Raw genomic sequence first — 18,896 nt, 5'->3', positions numbered from 1 at the left:
TAGAAGACCTTTGGATTCCCTTTTATGTTGACTGCCATTCTATTTTCATATTCTCTCTTTGCCAGCCTTATTTTCCTCTTCATATCCCCTCTCAACTTATTGTATTAGGCTTGGTTCTCACTCGATGAGTTCACCTGCTATGCATCACACACCCTCTTTTTTGTTTCATCATCATCTCTATCTCCCTCGTCATCCAAGGAGCCCTGTTCTTGGTTCCCCTACCTTTCAGTCTTGTTGGGATGTTCCTAGCCTATACCTGAAGCATCTCTTCCTTGAAGATAACCCATTGTTCAGATATGACTCTTCCTGGTCGTCTTTGGTTCCATTCTCCCCTAGCTAGATCCCTTCTCATTGCATTGAAATTAGCCCTCTTCTAATCTCGACATTCTACCTTATTTTGTTCCTCGCTTTTCTGCATTACTAGTCTAAATCTTATGATACAATGATCACTCTTACCAAATAGTCCCCCACAGACAGTTGGCCCACCTCATTTCCCAGCACCAGATCCAGCAATGCCTCTTTTCTAGTTGGGCTAGAACATACTGATCAAGGAAGTTCTGCTAAAGACATTTTAGAAATTCCTCCCCCTCCTTACGCTTTATTCTAAAAATTATCCCAATTGATATTTGGGTAATTAAAGTCTCCCTATATCACCACTCTATAGCCTTTGCACATCTCTGTCATTTCCCTGCAGATTTGCTCCTCTGTCTTACTCTCTGTCACTATTTGGAGGCCTATTGAATACCCCTAGCAGCATGATCATACTTCTTATGCTACACAACTCTAACCAAATGGATTCTGTCCTTGTCCCTTCAAGGAGATCCTCCCTTTCCAGCACTACAGTGCCTTCCCTCATCAGGACTTCCACCCCACCTCCTTTTTTTCCTTCTCTGTCTTTTCTGAACACGTTATATCCTTGTATATTAAGTGCCCAGTGCTCAGAGAAATGAGCAAAGAGGACATTGATTTTTGAAAAGGTTTGGGAGGTCCACTCATTGCAACTGGGAGGTTTGGGGTTTTAAACTGCAAAGGATTTCACCATCAAAAAGGACTGTGTAACCTGTAAGTGTGGTGTGAGGTTTTCAAGTATGTTAATTAAGAAAATACCTTTCTTCGTAATTTGGAGTATCAACTACTTACAAAGTACTATTTAGTGAATTGGGGATTTCCTTTGGTTGTTATAATAAGTCTTAAAACGTGAAATCTTGTGTAATTCTTGAAATTGGTCTGGAGGGGTTCATAGCTCATTTTTTCACATTAACAATCTCACTGAGATTATAACATCTATCCCTGTATAACATGGGTACAGTACCGGTGGGTACAGGTCTGTCACTTTATAACACTGGGTTACAGTACTGATGGGTACGTGTATGTCACTGTATAACGCTGGGGTACAGCACTGTGGGTACAGGTCTTTCTCTGTATAACTTGGGGTACAGTACTGGTGGGTGCAGATCTATCACTACATAACATGGGTACATTACTGGTGGGTACATGTCTGTCACTGTATAACACTGGGGTACAGTACTGGTGAATACAGGTCTGTCACTATACAACATGGGTACAGTACTGGTGACAGTCTTATACGTGAAATCTTGTGTAATTCTTGAAATTTATCTGGAGGGGTTCATAGCTCATTTTTTCACATTAACAATTTCACTGAGATCATAACATCTATCCCTTTATAACATGGTTACAGTACCGGTGGGTACAGGTTATACAAAGACCTATACCCACCAGGTCTGTCACTGTAGAACACTGGGGTAGAGTACTGGTGGGTACAGATCTGTCACTGTCTCACACTGGGGCACCAGGCCTGTCACTGTATAACACCGGGGTACAGTATACAGGTCTGTCACTGGTGGAGGGAGCAATTTGAAGTTATGAATTGAATGTATTGTGTAAATAGTATATGATACAACTTGAAAGTGTATTGGATTAAATGTGATTTCTATTTTCTGTATTGGTAACAATCTTCTAAATAAGCCCTGGGACAGCACTGAGTACTATTTCCAATCGTTAATCTAAGTTTATTCTGATATTTTGGTCTCTTGCAGCATGACATTCCATATTTCAGGATGAAAATGGTTTGGGAAATTCTCCACAAAAAGTTACTGTGATGTCTGCCTGTTGGTTGAGGCATTATTAAGGATGAGACAGTGATGCCTTATGTGTATCTGCATTGGCCTTTGTGTGGACAGAAATGTGCCAAATACGGGAGGCTGCATCTCCCATGAGGTATCTAAATGAGGATGGAACCAAGTGCCAGTTGCCATGATTCTCACCCACTCCTCGTTGATGCTTCATGAATATTTCAGGATATGGCATTTAACAAGAGTAAGTTGACTCAGTATTAACTGAACATCCAGCTCGACCGTCCCTTTATGAAAAGTCAGATCCGAAGTCGTTACTGAGTTCTGGGTAAAAGGTGGTGTCTAGAACTGTGTTTAAGTATACATGCTTCAGTATTGCACCTAACAGCAATAAGACCACCAGAAAACAATGTGTGCATTTTGTAATGCCAGCAGCGTAATGCACATAATGAAAGACTCTTCCTCTCCTTGGACAGACACCAATGTGAGTGTTGCTTTTTTCAGGGTTGGCTGGTGTAGTTGTCATTGTGGTAATAATTCCCCCTGTTATTACAACAACTGCTTCTGTGTGGAAACCAACAGATTGGTAATTCCTTTGGATACTGTACACTCTTCCGTTGTTTTGTGTGCTGAAAACTATATGACTTTTCTCATTTAATAAAGTTTAGTTTGTTTTCATGTTCTGACCTTGGGTACCGACATTGAGTTTGGAGTGTTGGATCTATGATTCGCCATAAAGCGAGCTGGAGGCGGTAATACAGCATTGATACTGTAAGTAACTGTAGTGTGTGTAAATGTGAAAAGTCTTCGGTCGGAGCAGCATTACAGCTTCAGATGCTTATTGATTTTTTTTTGTATTAGCTAAATTAGTTCCATTTTACGAATATCCGTAAAGGGCCTCAATCCCAGTGTCTTGCTGAAGGACCACTCTCACCAATGATGCAACAGAGTTATGGGTCGTGAGTCCACATTCTGAATTCCCCATACAGTATGTAATTCTTCTGGGGGTCCTTTTGTAACTCGCAGCTTCTGGCTTCCTGAACCAGGAATAAAAGCAATGATGTTCCTGCCTTTGAGTTCCACTCTGAGAGAAGGCCAGTCAACCCATCCAACTTGAATAGGAGTCCATGGCAACAACATCCAGCTTCAGTGATTGAACACGAGCATCTAGATGTTACAATCACTGACAAACGTTGCAACAGGAATACCTTTGTTCCCCACTACCTCCCCCCGCACTGACAAAATCAATCCATCCACAAAACCAGGGCATCCCAAGATTGTGCATTTGTGTTCTACATAATTGCATATATTGGAGCGTTGGGAACCACATATAACAATTAAATTCATGTTCCCATTAATTTCCATATGTCTCGGGTTGCAGATAAAAGCAAATCTAGAGTTCCCATTTAGAATTAATTCACCCTATGAGACAACGGTGCTAAAAACAGACCTTTCCAAACTTCCCGGGCCACAAAATTCAACCAGGTCAAACCAGCACATACAAAACTTCAGTGTGAATCGTCCTGAGTTGTCTGGTCTTTCGTACCCTCTCTCCTCTGGTTTTACTGCCCTCCTAACCACCCTAAATCTGCACCTTCATATAAACTCCCCAAGCCATATTCGTGGCCACTCCCTTAACTTTGTCATTTCACGTGACTTCTCTACTCCTATTGTGCTGATCATAGATAAGGCCATCTCTGATCATTTCCTGTATCCCTCTCCACTCACATCCCCCTCCCCCTCCCAACCCCATATCCTTCTTGTCCGCCCATGGAAAAATCCCTCCCCTTTGGCACTTTCAAATTGCCAACTATCTAGCCTTAGGCCCTCCATTCACCTCAACATTTCTGCAGTTACCAATCTCCTCAATCACATCCTTACCTTTATCTTTGATGCACTCATCCCCACTAAAACCATTACTGTCTCTCTCACCCTGGTTCTTCCCCCTGGTATGCTCCCCCATCTCCAATCCCATAAGTCCAAGGGAGCAAACTTGAACATTTATGGCAGACACCTGGTTTTGCGATTCTTTGCTAGAACTGGCAGGACCACATAAAGCACTGTCAGGTCCTGCTCTTGTCTGGCAAAACTGCTCAGTATTCCAGGGTCATTCTGGAATGTAAAGGTAAATCACAGGTCTTTTCTCCGCTACAGACTGTCTTTTGAAACCCTCTCCCCTGCCCCCTGTACCCTCAACTCCAACAATTGCAATAAGCTGATGAACTGCTTTGTCACTAAGATTGAGATCAACCATTCAGCTACCTCTATGGCTTCCTCCCCTTCCCCATTCTGTGGCCAGACATCCCCTAAGGTTCCCCCCTGCTCTAGCTCTGAACTCTCATCTTTTTCTAATTTCTCTCCTAGTGCCCTTTCCCAGCTCATTTTGTCTAAGAGTCCCCTTGCAGCTCCCTCAACCCTAATCCCAGTAAACTGCTGACCACCAGCTTCCATTCCTGGCCCCATGTTAGCTGATTTTGTTAACGGTTCCCATTTCTCAGGTGCTGACCCTCTCTCCTGTTTTTTTTCAGGTTTGCACTTGCTGCTGTTCCATATTCAGTGCGTTAACACCTAATCTGTACTAATGCTTTGTCTTTCAACACACCATTAACATATTGTTTGCCTTTGCTCCATGACCTTTTGGTCAGCTATGTGGCCTTGTCCAATCTACACCTTCTCCTTTGTTATCTCTTGCCCCACCCCCACCTCACTTGCTTATAACCTGTGACTTTTCTAATATTTGTCAGTTCCGAAGAAGGGTCACTGACCTGAAACGTTAACTCTGCTTCTCTTTTCACAGATACTGTCAGACCTGCTGAGTGGTTCCAGCATTTCTTGTTTTTATTACATTAATTCCATATTCCTCTATGCCTTGCTCATTCAATTACCTGTCCAGATGCCTCTTAAATGTCGCTACTGTTCCTGCCTCCACCACCTCCTCAGGCAGCTCATTCCAGATACCCACTATTCCTTGTGTGAAAAATTTATCCCTTTGATCCCCTTTAAACCTCCTCCCTCTCACCTTAAATCTATGCCCTCTAGTTTTAGTCACCCCTACAGTGGGAAACAGACTCTGGCTATCTACCCTATCAATGCCTCTCATAATTTTATATACCTCTATCATGTCCCCTCTCAGCCTCCTTCGCTCCAGGGAAAACAGACCCAGCGTATCCAATCTCTCTTTATGACTCAAGCCCTCCAAACCAGGCAACATCCTTGTGAATCTTTTCTGCACCCTCTCTAGCTTAATCACATCTTTCCTGTAGTGCGGCGACCAGAACTGCACACAGTACTCCAAATGCGGCCTAACCAACGTTATGTACAACTGTAACATGACGTCTCAACTCGTGTACTCAGTGCCTCGGCCGATGAAGGCAAGCATGCCATACGCCTTCTTCACCACCCTGTCTACCTGTGTTGCCACTTTCAGGGAACTATGTACTTGCACCCCAAGGTCTGTCTGCTCAACAACACTCCCAGGGCCCTGCCATTCACTGTATATGTCCTGCCCTGGTTTAACTTCCCAAAATACATCACTTCACACTTGTCTGTGTTAAATTCCATTTGCCACTCCCTTGCCCACTTTCCCAGTTGATCTATATCCTGTTGTAACTTTAGACAACCTTCTTCACTGTCCACTATACCATCAATTTTGGTGTCATCTACAAACTTACTAATCATGCCCCTTACATTCACATCCAAGTCATTAATATATATGACAAACAATAGAGGGCCCAGCACCGATCCCTGCGGCACACCACTGGTCACTGGCCTCCAATTGGAAAAACAACCCTCCACTACCACCCTCTGCCTCCTATCACCAAGCCAATTTTGTATCCAATTTGCTAGCTTCATCCTGGATCCCATGTGTTCGAACCTTCTGGACCAGCCTACCATGCGGGACCTTGTCAAAGGCCTTGTTAAAGTCCATGTAGACAACGTCCATTGCCCTGTCCTCGTCAATTCTCTTGGTCACCTCCTCGAAAAACTCAATCAAATTCGTGAGACATGATTTCCCACGCACAAAGCCATGCTGACTATCCCTAATCAGACCATGCCTTTCCAGGCATATAAATCCTGTCTCTCAGAATCCCTTCCAATAACTTTCCCACCACTGATGTAAGGCTCACCGGCCTGTAGTTCCCTGGTTTATCCCTGTTGCCCTTCTTAAATAAAGGCACAACATTAGCTATCCTCCAGTCTTCCGGTTCCTCACCTGTGGCTAACGATGATACAAAAATCTCTGCCAGGGCCCCAGCAATCTCCTCCCTTGCTTCCCGTAGCATCCTAGGATACACCTGGTCAGGCCCTGGGGATTTATCCACCTTAATGCGCTGCAAAACCTCCAACATCTCCTCCTTTGTAATGTTGATATGCTGCAGGATATCGGTGTTCCCTCCCTTGAACTCACTAGCTTCCATGACCTTCTCCACGGTAAATACGGACGAGAAATATTCATTTAATACCTCACCCATTTCCCGTGGCTCCACACATAGATTGCCACACTGATCCTTAAGGGGACCTACTCTCTCCCTAGCTACCCTTTTACTCTTAATTGTATTAGGAATGAGTGTGGGTGGGTGAAAAAGAAAGTGTGAATTGTAAAAGAAAAACTTGCAGCGATGTGTCCCCATTACTACTTGTGGCACTGATGCTACTTCTATTCCTGAGCAGACAAGGAACACTGCAGCAGTGTGGCAGGCAGCATTGTGTACTGTTTCTACCTGTCCAAAGGTAAGAACGAACCTGCATTTATACCATGCCTTATCACACCCAAAGAGGTGGCGGTCATTTTATACACCACAGAAGGAATGAAAATTAAGTGAACTTGGGCAGAAACCAATCCAAGACCATTGCAACCACCTGGCATTTTGCTAGTGCCTTGCTCACTAGCGTGACCATATCTGGATATTTTTTTCACTCCATCTTCCAATAAGTTTTGTTAAGGGACTTTGCTTTTAAGGAGCTGCATTATGATAATTTACATGCTATTTCCCAATTTTGGCATTGAAAGCTACAATGTCATAAGTCCTTTTATAGTTTCACATTGCATTTCATAAATTGTTGGGTGGACCTTTCAACTTAGGGGCATGAAGCTGCTGGTACAGATTGGCTCATTGCAAGCCCTATCAAATGCTCTTTCCATAAATGGGTAAAATTCCTCTTGGGTGGTAGCACAAAACAGGTAGTTCTGATTTATCCGCCTTTATACTCCCCGCCAAGTATTCAAAAGGCAAAAGAAGCAGCAGCGAGATGAGAAGTTTTTTTACGCGGCTAGTTGTGATCTGGAAAGCACTGCCTAAAAGAGTGGTGGAAATAGATTCACCAGTAACTTTCAAGAGGGAATTGGATAAATACTTGATGGGGAAAATTTTGCAAGGCTATGGGGAAAGAGCAGAGGAGTGGGATTAATTGGATAGCTCTTTCAAAGAGTCTGCACAGGCACAATGGGCTCTTTCTGTGCTATACCATTTTATGATGTAGGTTCATCGACTATAATAAAACTGACTATCAAGCAGGTGGCCAATGCAATACCTTCTGTGATTCTGTAATGCCCATTTAGCATGCTCGGCCAAGACAAATTTCTACCCCAGTATGTTTTAAATACTTCATATTGTTTCATGGACATCAAATATTGTATGTAGTTAAACCAAGATTTTAAGGTTAGATGTGATTCTGAAATATTGTTATTTTCGAGTGTAGGAATGCCTGGAAGACTTCATTTAAAAATTCTCATTCTGTGTTCACATTCCTTCATGGCCTAATTTCTCTAACCTCCTGCAGCCCTACAACCCTCCTGAATCTCTGCATGGCTTCAATTCTGGCCGCTAGTGCATCCCTGTTTTTTGATTGTTCCACATTGGCAGCCGTGCCTTCAGCTGCCTTGGCCCTAAGCTCCAGAATTCCCTCCCTAAACCTCTCCACCTCTCTACCTCTCCCTCCTCCTTTAAGATGCTTCTTAAAACCTACTTGCTTGACCAGGCATTTGGTTACCTGTCCTAATATCTCCTTATGTGGCTTGGTGTCCAATTTTGTTTGATTACCCTCTTGTGAAGCACTTTGGGATGTTTTACTACATTTCTTTTGGGCCTCCTTATCTCGAGAGACAATGGATACGCGCCTGGAGGTGGTCAGTGGTTTGTGAAGCAGCGCCTGGAGTGGCTATAAAGACCAATTCTGGAGTGACAGGCTCTTCCACAGGTGCTACATTACAGGTGCTAAATAAGTGCAGGTTGTTGCTGCATAATCTGCTGCAATGTGGATTCTGTTAAACCTGTTCAATCTCCTGAAGAAAACTTGTGCACAATTTTTACCTACCTAAAGGTATTTTTTAAAACCTGCATTTATATCATGCCTTTATCACATCCTCAGGGTGTGAAAATGCATTTCATAACCAGCAATAAGTAACTTTTTGAAATGCAGCCACTCTTAGATAGGCAACAATGACAGCCAATTACATACACATAATCAGGTACTACAAGCAACAAATTGTAGTATAATGTGTTATACTGGACATTGGGTTGTTAATAGGTTAATAATGCTCATCATACTGTGTACCTCACACGGGATGTGATGTAACACCACGCGGTGTGGATTCCTTGTGCAGTCTTGCAAAAAGTAAGTCATAGCAATAAGACGTATTTCAATAAAGCACCTTGTTTCTTTTAGCCCAGCTGACTCTTTAGATATTCTGTATTAGACTAACAGTACTCAGAATATTACATGATGGCAACAGTGAAAAATACTGATGGAAAAGTTTACCAGAAAGCTTCGAGAAAATCGCGGGCCTAAATCAAGCTGAGGTATGGCTAAAGTGGTATTGGATATTTGCCAGGTATCACACTGCGCGGGCCTCACTGTGAAGCCAAACAATGAGCAGGTCAGTACATGGTAATGTGCAATGGGTGGCTGTACAGATATTCTCGTCACACAAGGTATCGATGAGGAGAAAGCTATGTACAATGAATGAATCAAAGCACTCGATAAATATTTTAATCTGAGAAAGACTACCATTGTTGAGCAGGCTAAATTTAACAAACGTAGTCAACTTCAAGGGGGAAGGTGTTGATGCATTTATAAATGACCTGTAGAGACTGTTAGTGTGGCGGCTGGAAAGATGAAAGATGATTAGAGACGGGATTGTTGTTGGAGTGTTTGATGATTACTTGTCTGACCACTTGCAGTCAAGAGATGATCTAACCTTAGCAAAGGCAATTCAACTGAGCAAATGAGCGGAGGTCAGGAAACAGAATCGATCCGTGGTTCGAGGTGATAGGTAGAGTCCCATCTCAAAAGCAGCCGGCTCATTTGAGTTTGTTAAAAAATAAAAAAGGGAAAGATGGTGTTAAAAAGCAGGGGAGATAGGAGGAGCATCTACCGGCAGCCCAAGCTAACTGCAGTAGGTGTGGTCGAGAGAGACACAGGCAGGAAAACTGTACCGCCAAAGAGGCTGAATGCTATTCATGTGGAAAGATGGGCCACTTTCAGGTGGCGTGCCGTAGCAAACAGCCGGTACAGTATACACATAAAGGGAAACCTTTGAAAGGGGGCAAGATCCATGAAGTAGAGGATATCCGCAATGTTGAGGTACCTTTTCTTGAAGAGATCCAGGAACCAAGCGGAAATTGCTGGAGTGCAGAGATCCTTGTAGAGGGAAACTAAGACGCACTTTATGTTAGATACCAGGGCAACAGTTTTGGTTCTTTCTGATGCCGAACAGCAGTTAGGGAGGAATGCTGTTCAGCCATCAGGCAAAACTTTTGCAGGCCGGGGAGATGGAACTCAAAGCTATTGGAGAACTGAAAGCAACCCTCCAATATCAAGAAAAACAAATCACAGAAACACTGTGATTCAAAATCAGAGTTGTTCACTTTTGAGCAGGAAAGCTTGTACCAACTTGCATCTGATTTGCAGAGTAGAGGAACTGGAAAGTCAAGAGGATCAGTGCAGAAACTGAAGAGCTGAATTCCCAAAGCTGTTCACAGGACTGGGGAAGCTGAAGACAGCATACCACATAACTCAACAGCTAGAATCTGTGCCTGTTTACACCCAGAAAAGTTCCTCGTCCACTCTTGCCAAAAGTAAAGAAGGAAATCGACTCTCTTGGTGAAGCAAGGAGTTATTTCACTGTGACAGAGCCTACAAGCTGGCGCTCAGGGATGGTCCCGGTGCCAAAACCCAATGGATCTATTTGAATTTGTATCAATCTCACACAGCTGAACAAAGTAGTTGAATGTGAAGTTCATCCTATGTCATCTGTAGATGGGAGTTAGCTAAATTGGGAAGGAGTTCAATCTTCACGAAGCTAGATGCAAAGAGTGTTTTTTGGCAACTAACCTTCGATCAAGAGTCTAAGTTGCTCACAACCTTCATTATTCCATTTGGATGGTTGTGCCTGAAATTTACCAGAGGACAATGTCGAGCATTCTAGAAGGACTGGGTGGAGTCATTTGTCATATGGACGATGTCCTGATCTGTGGAATCGCTCAGACAGAACATGACACTAGAGTGCGAGCAATGCTGCGACGCTTAGAGAAAGCAGGACTTACACTCAGTAACAAATGCGAATTTTCACAGCCAACTGTCAAGTTCCTTGGACATATTGTGGATGGATCTGGTGTCAGAGTTGATTCACAAAAGACGAGAACAATCAAGGAGTTTCCAGCTCCTCGGAACGTGACTGAGCTCCATATGTATGGTAAACCAAGTTGTAAAATTTCTGCCCAACCTAGCTGTAGTCAGTGAGCCACTACGTCAGCTGTTGCAACAGGACAACACATGGTACTGGGAGGAAGCACAACAGAAATCTTTTGAGAAAATGAAAGAATTGCTGATTTTACTTGATGTGTTAGTTCACTATGACCCAGAGCTACCCACTATCATTGCTGCCTATGGGGAGGCGGTGGCTTAGTGGTAATGTCACTGGACTAGTAATCCAGAGGTCCAAGCTAGTTCTCTGGAAACATGGAATCCCATCATGACAGATGGTGAAAGTTGAATTCAATTAATAATTCTGGAATTTTAAAAGAAGCTAGTCTGATGGTGACCATGAAACCATCTGATTCACTAATGTCCTTTAGGGAAGGAAATCTGCCATCCTTACCTGGTCTGGCCTACATGTGACTCCAGACCCACAGCAATGTGGTTGACTCTTAAATGCCCTCTGAAATGGCCTAGCGAACCACTCAGTTCAAGGGCAATTGGGGATGGGCAATAAATGCTGGCCTCGCCAGCGATGGCCACATCCCATGAACAAATAAAAAAAAGATACATCTTCTCCAGGACTGGGAGCTTTCGGATAGCTGGAAAGTGCAGACCACTGACATAGACTGCACAGAGATTTGCAGTAACAAAGAAAGAAGCATTAGCAGCTACATGGGCTTGTGAGAAGTTTGCAGATTATGTTATTGGTTTTCACTTCAAGATAGAGATTGACCGCAAACCTTTGGTAACTCTCTTAAATTCGAAGGAGTTAGCAAAAATGCCTCCACGAGTACAACATTTCAGACTGAGGATGATGAGGTTTGATGCAAAGACAGAGTATGTTCCGGGAAAGCAGCAGATCACAGCGGATGCTTTGTCCTGTATCCCAGTAACAAGACCTGAACAAGGTGATGTGTCCCTTGAAGAGGTAGAAATCTTTGCATCGACAATAACTACAACTCTACCAGCAACAACTCAGAGACTGAACAAAATCAGAGATAGACAGAAATGTGATGAAGAATGTGCTCGGGTCAGAGAGTACTATATCAAAAAATGGTCAACATACATGCCACACAATCTTATTCTCAGTGTAGTTGATGATTTACTCATCTATGACAAAAGGTTACTCATTCCGAGAGTTCTGAGACCAGACATGCTACAAAGGTTGTACCAAGGGCATTTGGGCATCACAAAATGTCGAGCCAGATATTCTGTTTGGTGGGCACATCTCTCAAAATCACTAGAATAGATGATATCAAGCTGTCTTACTTGTGCTATACATATTCAGGAGACACGAGAACCTTTGATGTCATCTTCCTTTCCATCATGACCAGAGGAAGGCCTTGGGATGGACCTTCACAAACAGAGGTTAAATGTTCTTGGTTGTAGTAGACTATGACTCCAGAAGGATAGAAGTCAAGCAACTGCAGGGTCACACTTCTGAAGCAATAATTATATCGTTGAAGGAGATATTTGCAACACATGGAATCCCAGACCTTGTAATCTCAGACAGTGGACCACAGTTTGCCAACGAATACATTAAAGAGTTCACAGTGTCGTATGGATTGTTCATACCACCAACTCACCAAGTTACCCTCAAGCCAATGGTGAAGCTGAAAGAGGAGTGCGTACAGTAAAAGCATTGCTGAAGAAATATGATGACGGCCAACTTGCACTTCTGAGCTATTGTTCAACTTCACTCCAAAATGGTTTAGCGCCATGTGAATTCTTAATGGGAAGACTGAAAACCCAACTCCCTACTCTTAAACACACACTCATGCCACAAGTACAAGTTGATGACTTAGACAAAGTGAGGGAGGAAAAGGATAGAGGTCGTTCCAGCCAGATGTGGAACTGTGCCAAACATCACAAGGCACAAAACCTACCAGACCTCCGACCAGGAAAGCCAGTCTGGATCTGAGATCAAAATCGTTATAGAGAAGTGGTTGAACAGACATCACATCCACAGTCCTACCTTACCAAAACAGAGCACGGTATGGTGAGACAGAGCAGAGATGCATTGATGGCCATACAGAAGCAGCCTCCTATCCTGGGGAATCAATCATCACCAAAATCTAATGGACCAGTGATGCTGCATTCATCCACCATCTATCAATTCCACTCATGCACAACAGGGTCAGAGAGACCACTCAGACGTCTAAAAACCTCAATCCTCTTCAAAAGAGAAGAGGACTTGTTCTGGTAGATTTGTGAAATCACCACAGCAATTATCATGTAAAAATAGAAATCAGAGACTTGGGGAGAGATGTAGCATAATGTGTTATACTGGCCACTGTTAATGGGTTAATATGGAATTGTGTACCTCATCACAGAAAGTGATGTAATATCATGTGTTGTGGCTCCCTCATGCAGCCTCTTGGAAAATGTAAGCCATAGCATTAAGACATATTTCAATAAAGCTCCTGTTTCTTTTAACCCAGTTAACTTTTTAGATATTCTGTATTAGACTAACAGTACTCAGAACATTACATAAATGACCAGTTGATTATTTCCTACTGGCAGGACAGACCCACCAGAGAAGGCACAGTCAGGAGGGAGTTACCCTGGGAGTCCTCAACATTGACTCTGGACCCCATGAAGTCTCATGGCATCAGGTCAAACTTGGGCATGGAAACCTCCTGTTGATTGCCACCTATAGACCCCCTCTGCTGATGAATCAGTACTCCTCCATGTTCAACACTACTTGGGAGAAGCACTGAGGGTGCAAGGGTACAGAATGTACTCTAGGTGGGGTACTTCAATGTCCATCACCAAGAGTGGCTCGTAGCGGCACTACTGATAGAGCTGGCCGAGTCCTAAAGGAGTTAGTTACTAGACTGGGTCTACACCAGATGGTGAGCGAGAAAACGAGGGAAAAACCTACTCGACCTCATCCTCACCAATCTACCTGTCACAGATGCATCTGTCCATATCATTATTGGTAGGAGTGACCACCACACAGTCCTTGTGGAGATGATGTCCCGTCTTCATTGAGGATATCCTTGTTACAACCGAGGCGGGAAGAGTGCACTGTTTATTAACTTCTCCACAGGTCACAACATGTTATTATTTTTTTTCCACTTATCAATACGGTCAATACGCTCTATTTATCCCAGAATAGAATGCACTAGCCAGGTTTCTTAAATGAACAAACAAAATTATCAGTTTATTATAAAACAAGTCTTAACTAGTAACGAAGTAAAACATCAACACACAGATCGAAATTTTAAAGTTCCCTTTTCACCCTAGTCCTTCACCATCGCACACACGCTCACATATATCCCACCGAAAAAATGAAAGGCATTTTTTAAATTTAGAGCTCTGTTACAGACAAAAAAAAACACTTGGGCAGATTACTTGCTCATTTTTGAAGAAAACAGCAGATGAGATATGTTGTTCCAAAACTGGCATACAGTCTAGCCTCCGAGTACATGAAGACAGGTCACTGAGATCTTTTAGAACAGTTCTTTTCAGGCGGCATTCAAAAGTAATTTAGCAGGCTTTCTTCAAAGACAGGAAATGAGATGAATTGACACAGTGGACTTCTCCAGATCATTTATGGAATTACTGGAAAGAAAGCTGGGTTGTGGTCTTCTCTCTTTTTTTGTGGAATTCTCCAGCAGACTTGACTTTATCAGCTGCTCACTCCAGAAGGTAAAACACACACTGACCCAACAACCAAAAACTATAAATACCTTCAAAAAATATTTTTACCAACAATAAAAGCACCTTCATAACACCCTCCATCGTGTTGTGTGGCACTACCACTGTGCTAAATGGGATAGGTTTTCAGCAGATCTAGCACATCAAAATTGGGCATCCATGAGGCGCTGTGGGCAATCAGCAGCAGCAGAATTGTATTCACCCGCAATCTCTCACCTCATGGCCTGGCAAAACCCCCACTCTACCATTACCATCAAGCCAGGGGATCAATCCAGGTTCAATGAAGAGTGCAGGAGGGCATGCCTGAAGATACAACACAGCATGCCAAAGAGCAGAAGCAGCATGCGATAGAGTCATTTGTGGTACAGAAGAAGGCCATTCAGTCCATTGAGTCCATGCTGGCTCCCTGTGGAACTATGCTGCCAGTCCCACCCCCAGCTCGATCCCGTAGCCCTGCAAGTCTATTTCTCTCGGGTGGCCAGCCAACTTCCTCTTGAAGTCATTGATGCTCTTCGCTTCCACCATTTTTGTGGCCAGCGAGTTCCAGGTCATTACCACCCGCTGCATAAAAAAGTGCTTCCTCATATTCCCCCTGCATCTTTTGTCCAAAATGTTCAATCTGTGTCCCCTAGTCCTGGTTCCATTTGTTACTGGGAACAGCCTTTCCTTGTCTAACTTTTCTAAGCCTGTCATAATCTTGTACACTTCTATTAAATCTCCTCTCCACCTCCTTTGTGCTAAGGAGAACAAACTCTGCAGAGCTAAGCGATCCGACAACCAACGGATCAGATATAAGCATCACAAGTACCAGTCTTCAGCCAATTCGATTCACTCCACATAATCTCAAGCAACAGCTGAAGACATTGGATACTGCAAAAGCTGTGGGCCCTGACAACATTCCGGCAATAAGACTGAAGATATGTGCTCCAGAAGCTCAACACCATCCAGTCCACTTGATTTGCACCCCATCTACCACCTTCAACATTCACTCCCTCCACCACTGATGCACTGCAGCAACTCACCAAGGTTTCTTCGACAGCACCTACCAAACCTGCGACCTCTACCACCTTGAAGGATAGGGCAGCAGATGCATGGGAACCCCACCACCTCTCAAGCTCCCCTCCGAACCACACACCACCCTAACTTGGAACTATATCGCCGTTGCTTCACTGTCGCTGGGTCAAAATCCTGGAACTCCCTAACAGCGCTGTGAGTGTACCCACACCTGATCAACTGCAGATTTTCAAGGCGGCAGTTCACCACTACCTCCTCAAGGGCAATTAGGGATGGGCATTAAATGATGGCCTAGCCAGCAACGCCCATGTCCCATGAAGGAATAAAAAGAAAGCTGGGAGTTACTGTTAAAGTAAGCTTGGTGACTTGCTGCAGTACACGCTGTCGATAGTACACACTGCAACCACAGTGCACCAGGGTTGAAGTTCAGAGTAGAGACATCAATCCAGCAGGCTACTTTGCCTGGATGCTGTTGAGCTTTGTGTGCTTTGCGGCAACACCCATCTAGAAAATTGATGTACGGTTAGATAGGCTCTAAAGCTTTGCCGCTTTTGAATGTGTCAGCATGGCTAAATTGTTACTGTAGGTCAGAAGAACCCCAGATGAAATAGCTGGCATTCTGTCATTTATAAGAACAGACATGTCAATGGCAAGTGTTATGACCAGATGAGAAGGGGTCTAGGGGTTCCCTCTCAGCCTTTGCCTGGTTTAACTGTAACAGGGTTTAATTTTAGAACACCGTGTTTTTAGCTCCCCTCCCCCCCCCCCCCCCCCCTCCTCAGTGAATCTTTGTTCACTGCTCCAATTGTAAGGCAAAGAAATCAGACAGGTTTACTTAGATTTAAACAAGAAAGGTAGAAGTTTATTAATCTTAAACTCTAATCTGGTTGATGACGACATTTATGCGATGCGGCCACATTAGCATGCATACGCGATAAACACACACGCATATAGAGACAGAAAAAGTAGAAAGAATAAAGGGGAACAGTTTGAGGCAATATCTATTTACTGTCCTTTGAGTTCAATGTGGAGTCTTTGGTTGCTGGTAAATCCTGCTGTTCGTTGGAGCCCAGTTTACGCTTCAACTTGTTTCGATGTAGGAGTCTTTTCTCTCTTGAGGTTTGCGTGTCTTCCGTGGGTCCGGTGGCTTGGGAGAAAGCGAGAGCAAGACAACCAGGAGAGAGGCTTGCTTGTTCCAGCTTCAATTGCAAAATTGCCTTCTGAATTCAAACTGGCCTGTGACTAGTTCAAAAATCCTGGACCAGCCAGTTAGTCATGTGCCCAGCTGATTTAACCAGTCCTGGCTTTGTGGATTGTATCATCTTAGCAGGCCCTGGAATGCACTTCCTTACACCTTCAATGTCTGGTCATCAAAATGCATTTGGGTTAATTGGAGCAGGGAATAGTCCTTTGTCTGCACAAGCAACGTCTCTTAGTATGCAAATGTCTGTCATTTCTTCACGCCAGCAACAATTTAAAATCAATGTTCATAAGACAAAATTATTATACCTCATTCTTGGCAGGTGGGAGTCTGCATGACACACGTGTTACACACATCGGAAGTGCGATGATACAACATTCACAGACAACTCTTAAGAGTTATGAAACAATGAACTTTGTCTTTAAAAATGAACCTTTATTTTAAAAAGTGAACAATGGTCTAAAATATCAACCAAAGAAAAAGGGGTGTAGCCTTTTGTGTATTCAAACACTCTGACAAAGACAAAGGACTAATCTAAAAAGCCAAAATGTGTTAATGAACCCCATCTCACACCTATTCTAAAGACATTCCAAAATTGAATGTCTTCTAAAACAAAGGAGGTGTGAAGTACCCACATCCTGGGCCATTGTGCAATCACCATGGGAAAGACACCAGAATGTCTCCTCACAGGAGGTAAGAAGTGACACAGTTTCACCTTTTAAAAAAAAAAGCCAGAGAGAGAGAGAGACTGACGCAGAAGGTGAAGCTACTTGTAGCAGCTGACATTCCAGCAAGACAGAAAGCACGTGCCCTGCTGAAAAATCCAACACCTACATAATACAGCAGAGAGAGCTGAAAGTGGCCCACTGACTTCAACAGAACCTTCAATCAAGAGAGATATCTACAATAATATCAGGCCTGCAACTATCTAGAATTTGAGTCTCAAGAGAATTCAATAGTTTTATTGTAACCCTTTTCCTCAACTAAAACCCACTTACCTCTTTACCTTCTCTGCTTCTTTTGTATTGGTGTGTGTGCGTGCACAAGCAAATGCGTGAGTGAATGAGGTTGCGATAATTTCGGGATAAGGTATATTGATCAATGAACAATTGACTTTCTGTTTTTTAAAACCTACAAAAAAACCTGTCACTGTCTGTTTATTTGAAAAGCAAAACCCCAAGGGGCTAAACTCTTAATACAAAGACACCTGCTGTGCCGGTGGGGAATTGAATGGTGGGAAACAACCCACCTCACATCACGTGGCAGTTTCACAAGTGATGAGTATTCCATCACACATATGACTAGTGTGGTAGATAGTCGTGAGACTTTGAGAGGTCAAGATGTGAGCCACTGGTCACTGTGTACCCAGTTTTTGACCTGTTCTTGTATCCACAATGTTGATATGGCTGGTACAGTTCGGGGTCACCATTGAAAAGAAGCTTAAGATGTTGATGGTGGAGGTCTTGGCACTGGTAGTGCCACTGAAGATCAGGGGTCTTTGTTTCATCTGAAAGGTGGCACCTCTAGCAATTGCAGTTGAGCATACTGTACTGATGTTTGAATACATTATCCCACTACTGCACTAAAATGTCAGGCTGATTTATGTCCTGGAGTGGTCCTTGACCATGACCTCCTGACTGTGAAGTTCGAATAGTACCAGTTGAGCCAAGCTAATATTTCTAAATCAGCAAAACATCAGAGCCCATCTAACCTTGCATTGTGCACCCTCGCCCAGTTGTTTCCTTATTATGTGCTCGTACAAAATTTGATTTCTGTGACACAGTAAAATAACAAAAATGATAGTAATAACAACTTACATTTATATGGTGCCTTTAATGTAGGAAAATGTCCCAAGTTGCTTCACAGGCCTGCAAGATAAAAATTGACACCACACAAGGAGATGACTAAAAACTTGGTTGAACAGGTAGGTTTTAAGGAGCATCTTAACGAAAGAAAGAGAGATGGAGATGTTTAGGGAGGGAATTCCAGAGCTTAGAGTCTAGAGGGATGAAAGTACAATTACCAATGGTGGAATTGGAGGAAGGCAGAGTTCCCACAGAGTTATAGGATTGAAGGAATTTAGAGAGGTAAGGAGGGGATGAGGCCATAGAGGGAAGTGAACACGGGGATTAGAATTTTAAAATCAAAGCATTGGACCAGCAACAAGTGTAGGTCAGCGAGCACAAGGATGATGGGTGACCAATGAATTTCATTTGACAAATAGT

General features: G+C 43.3%; 1 protein-coding gene across 1 annotated transcript in view; it reads left to right on the top strand.

The window, feature by feature from the left end:
- The window catches only part of LOC137372335 (sentrin-specific protease 2-like), a 115,636-nt gene extending 112,860 nt beyond the window's left edge, over positions 1-2,776 (top strand). Inside the window, exon 18 of the mRNA XM_068036197.1 lies at positions 2,058-2,776. Within this exon, the coding sequence (XP_067892298.1) occupies positions 2,058-2,120 (63 nt within the window). The 3' untranslated portion in view covers positions 2,121-2,776. The remainder of the gene's footprint in view (positions 1-2,057) is intronic.
- Positions 2,777-18,896: the final 16,120 nt, after the last annotated feature.

Source organism: Heterodontus francisci, chromosome 7, assembly GCF_036365525.1.
Source record: "Heterodontus francisci isolate sHetFra1 chromosome 7, sHetFra1.hap1, whole genome shotgun sequence".
In the NCBI taxonomy this organism is placed as follows: Eukaryota; Metazoa; Chordata; class Chondrichthyes; order Heterodontiformes; family Heterodontidae; genus Heterodontus; species Heterodontus francisci.
This window is presented reverse-complemented; position numbering and strand designations above follow the sequence as displayed.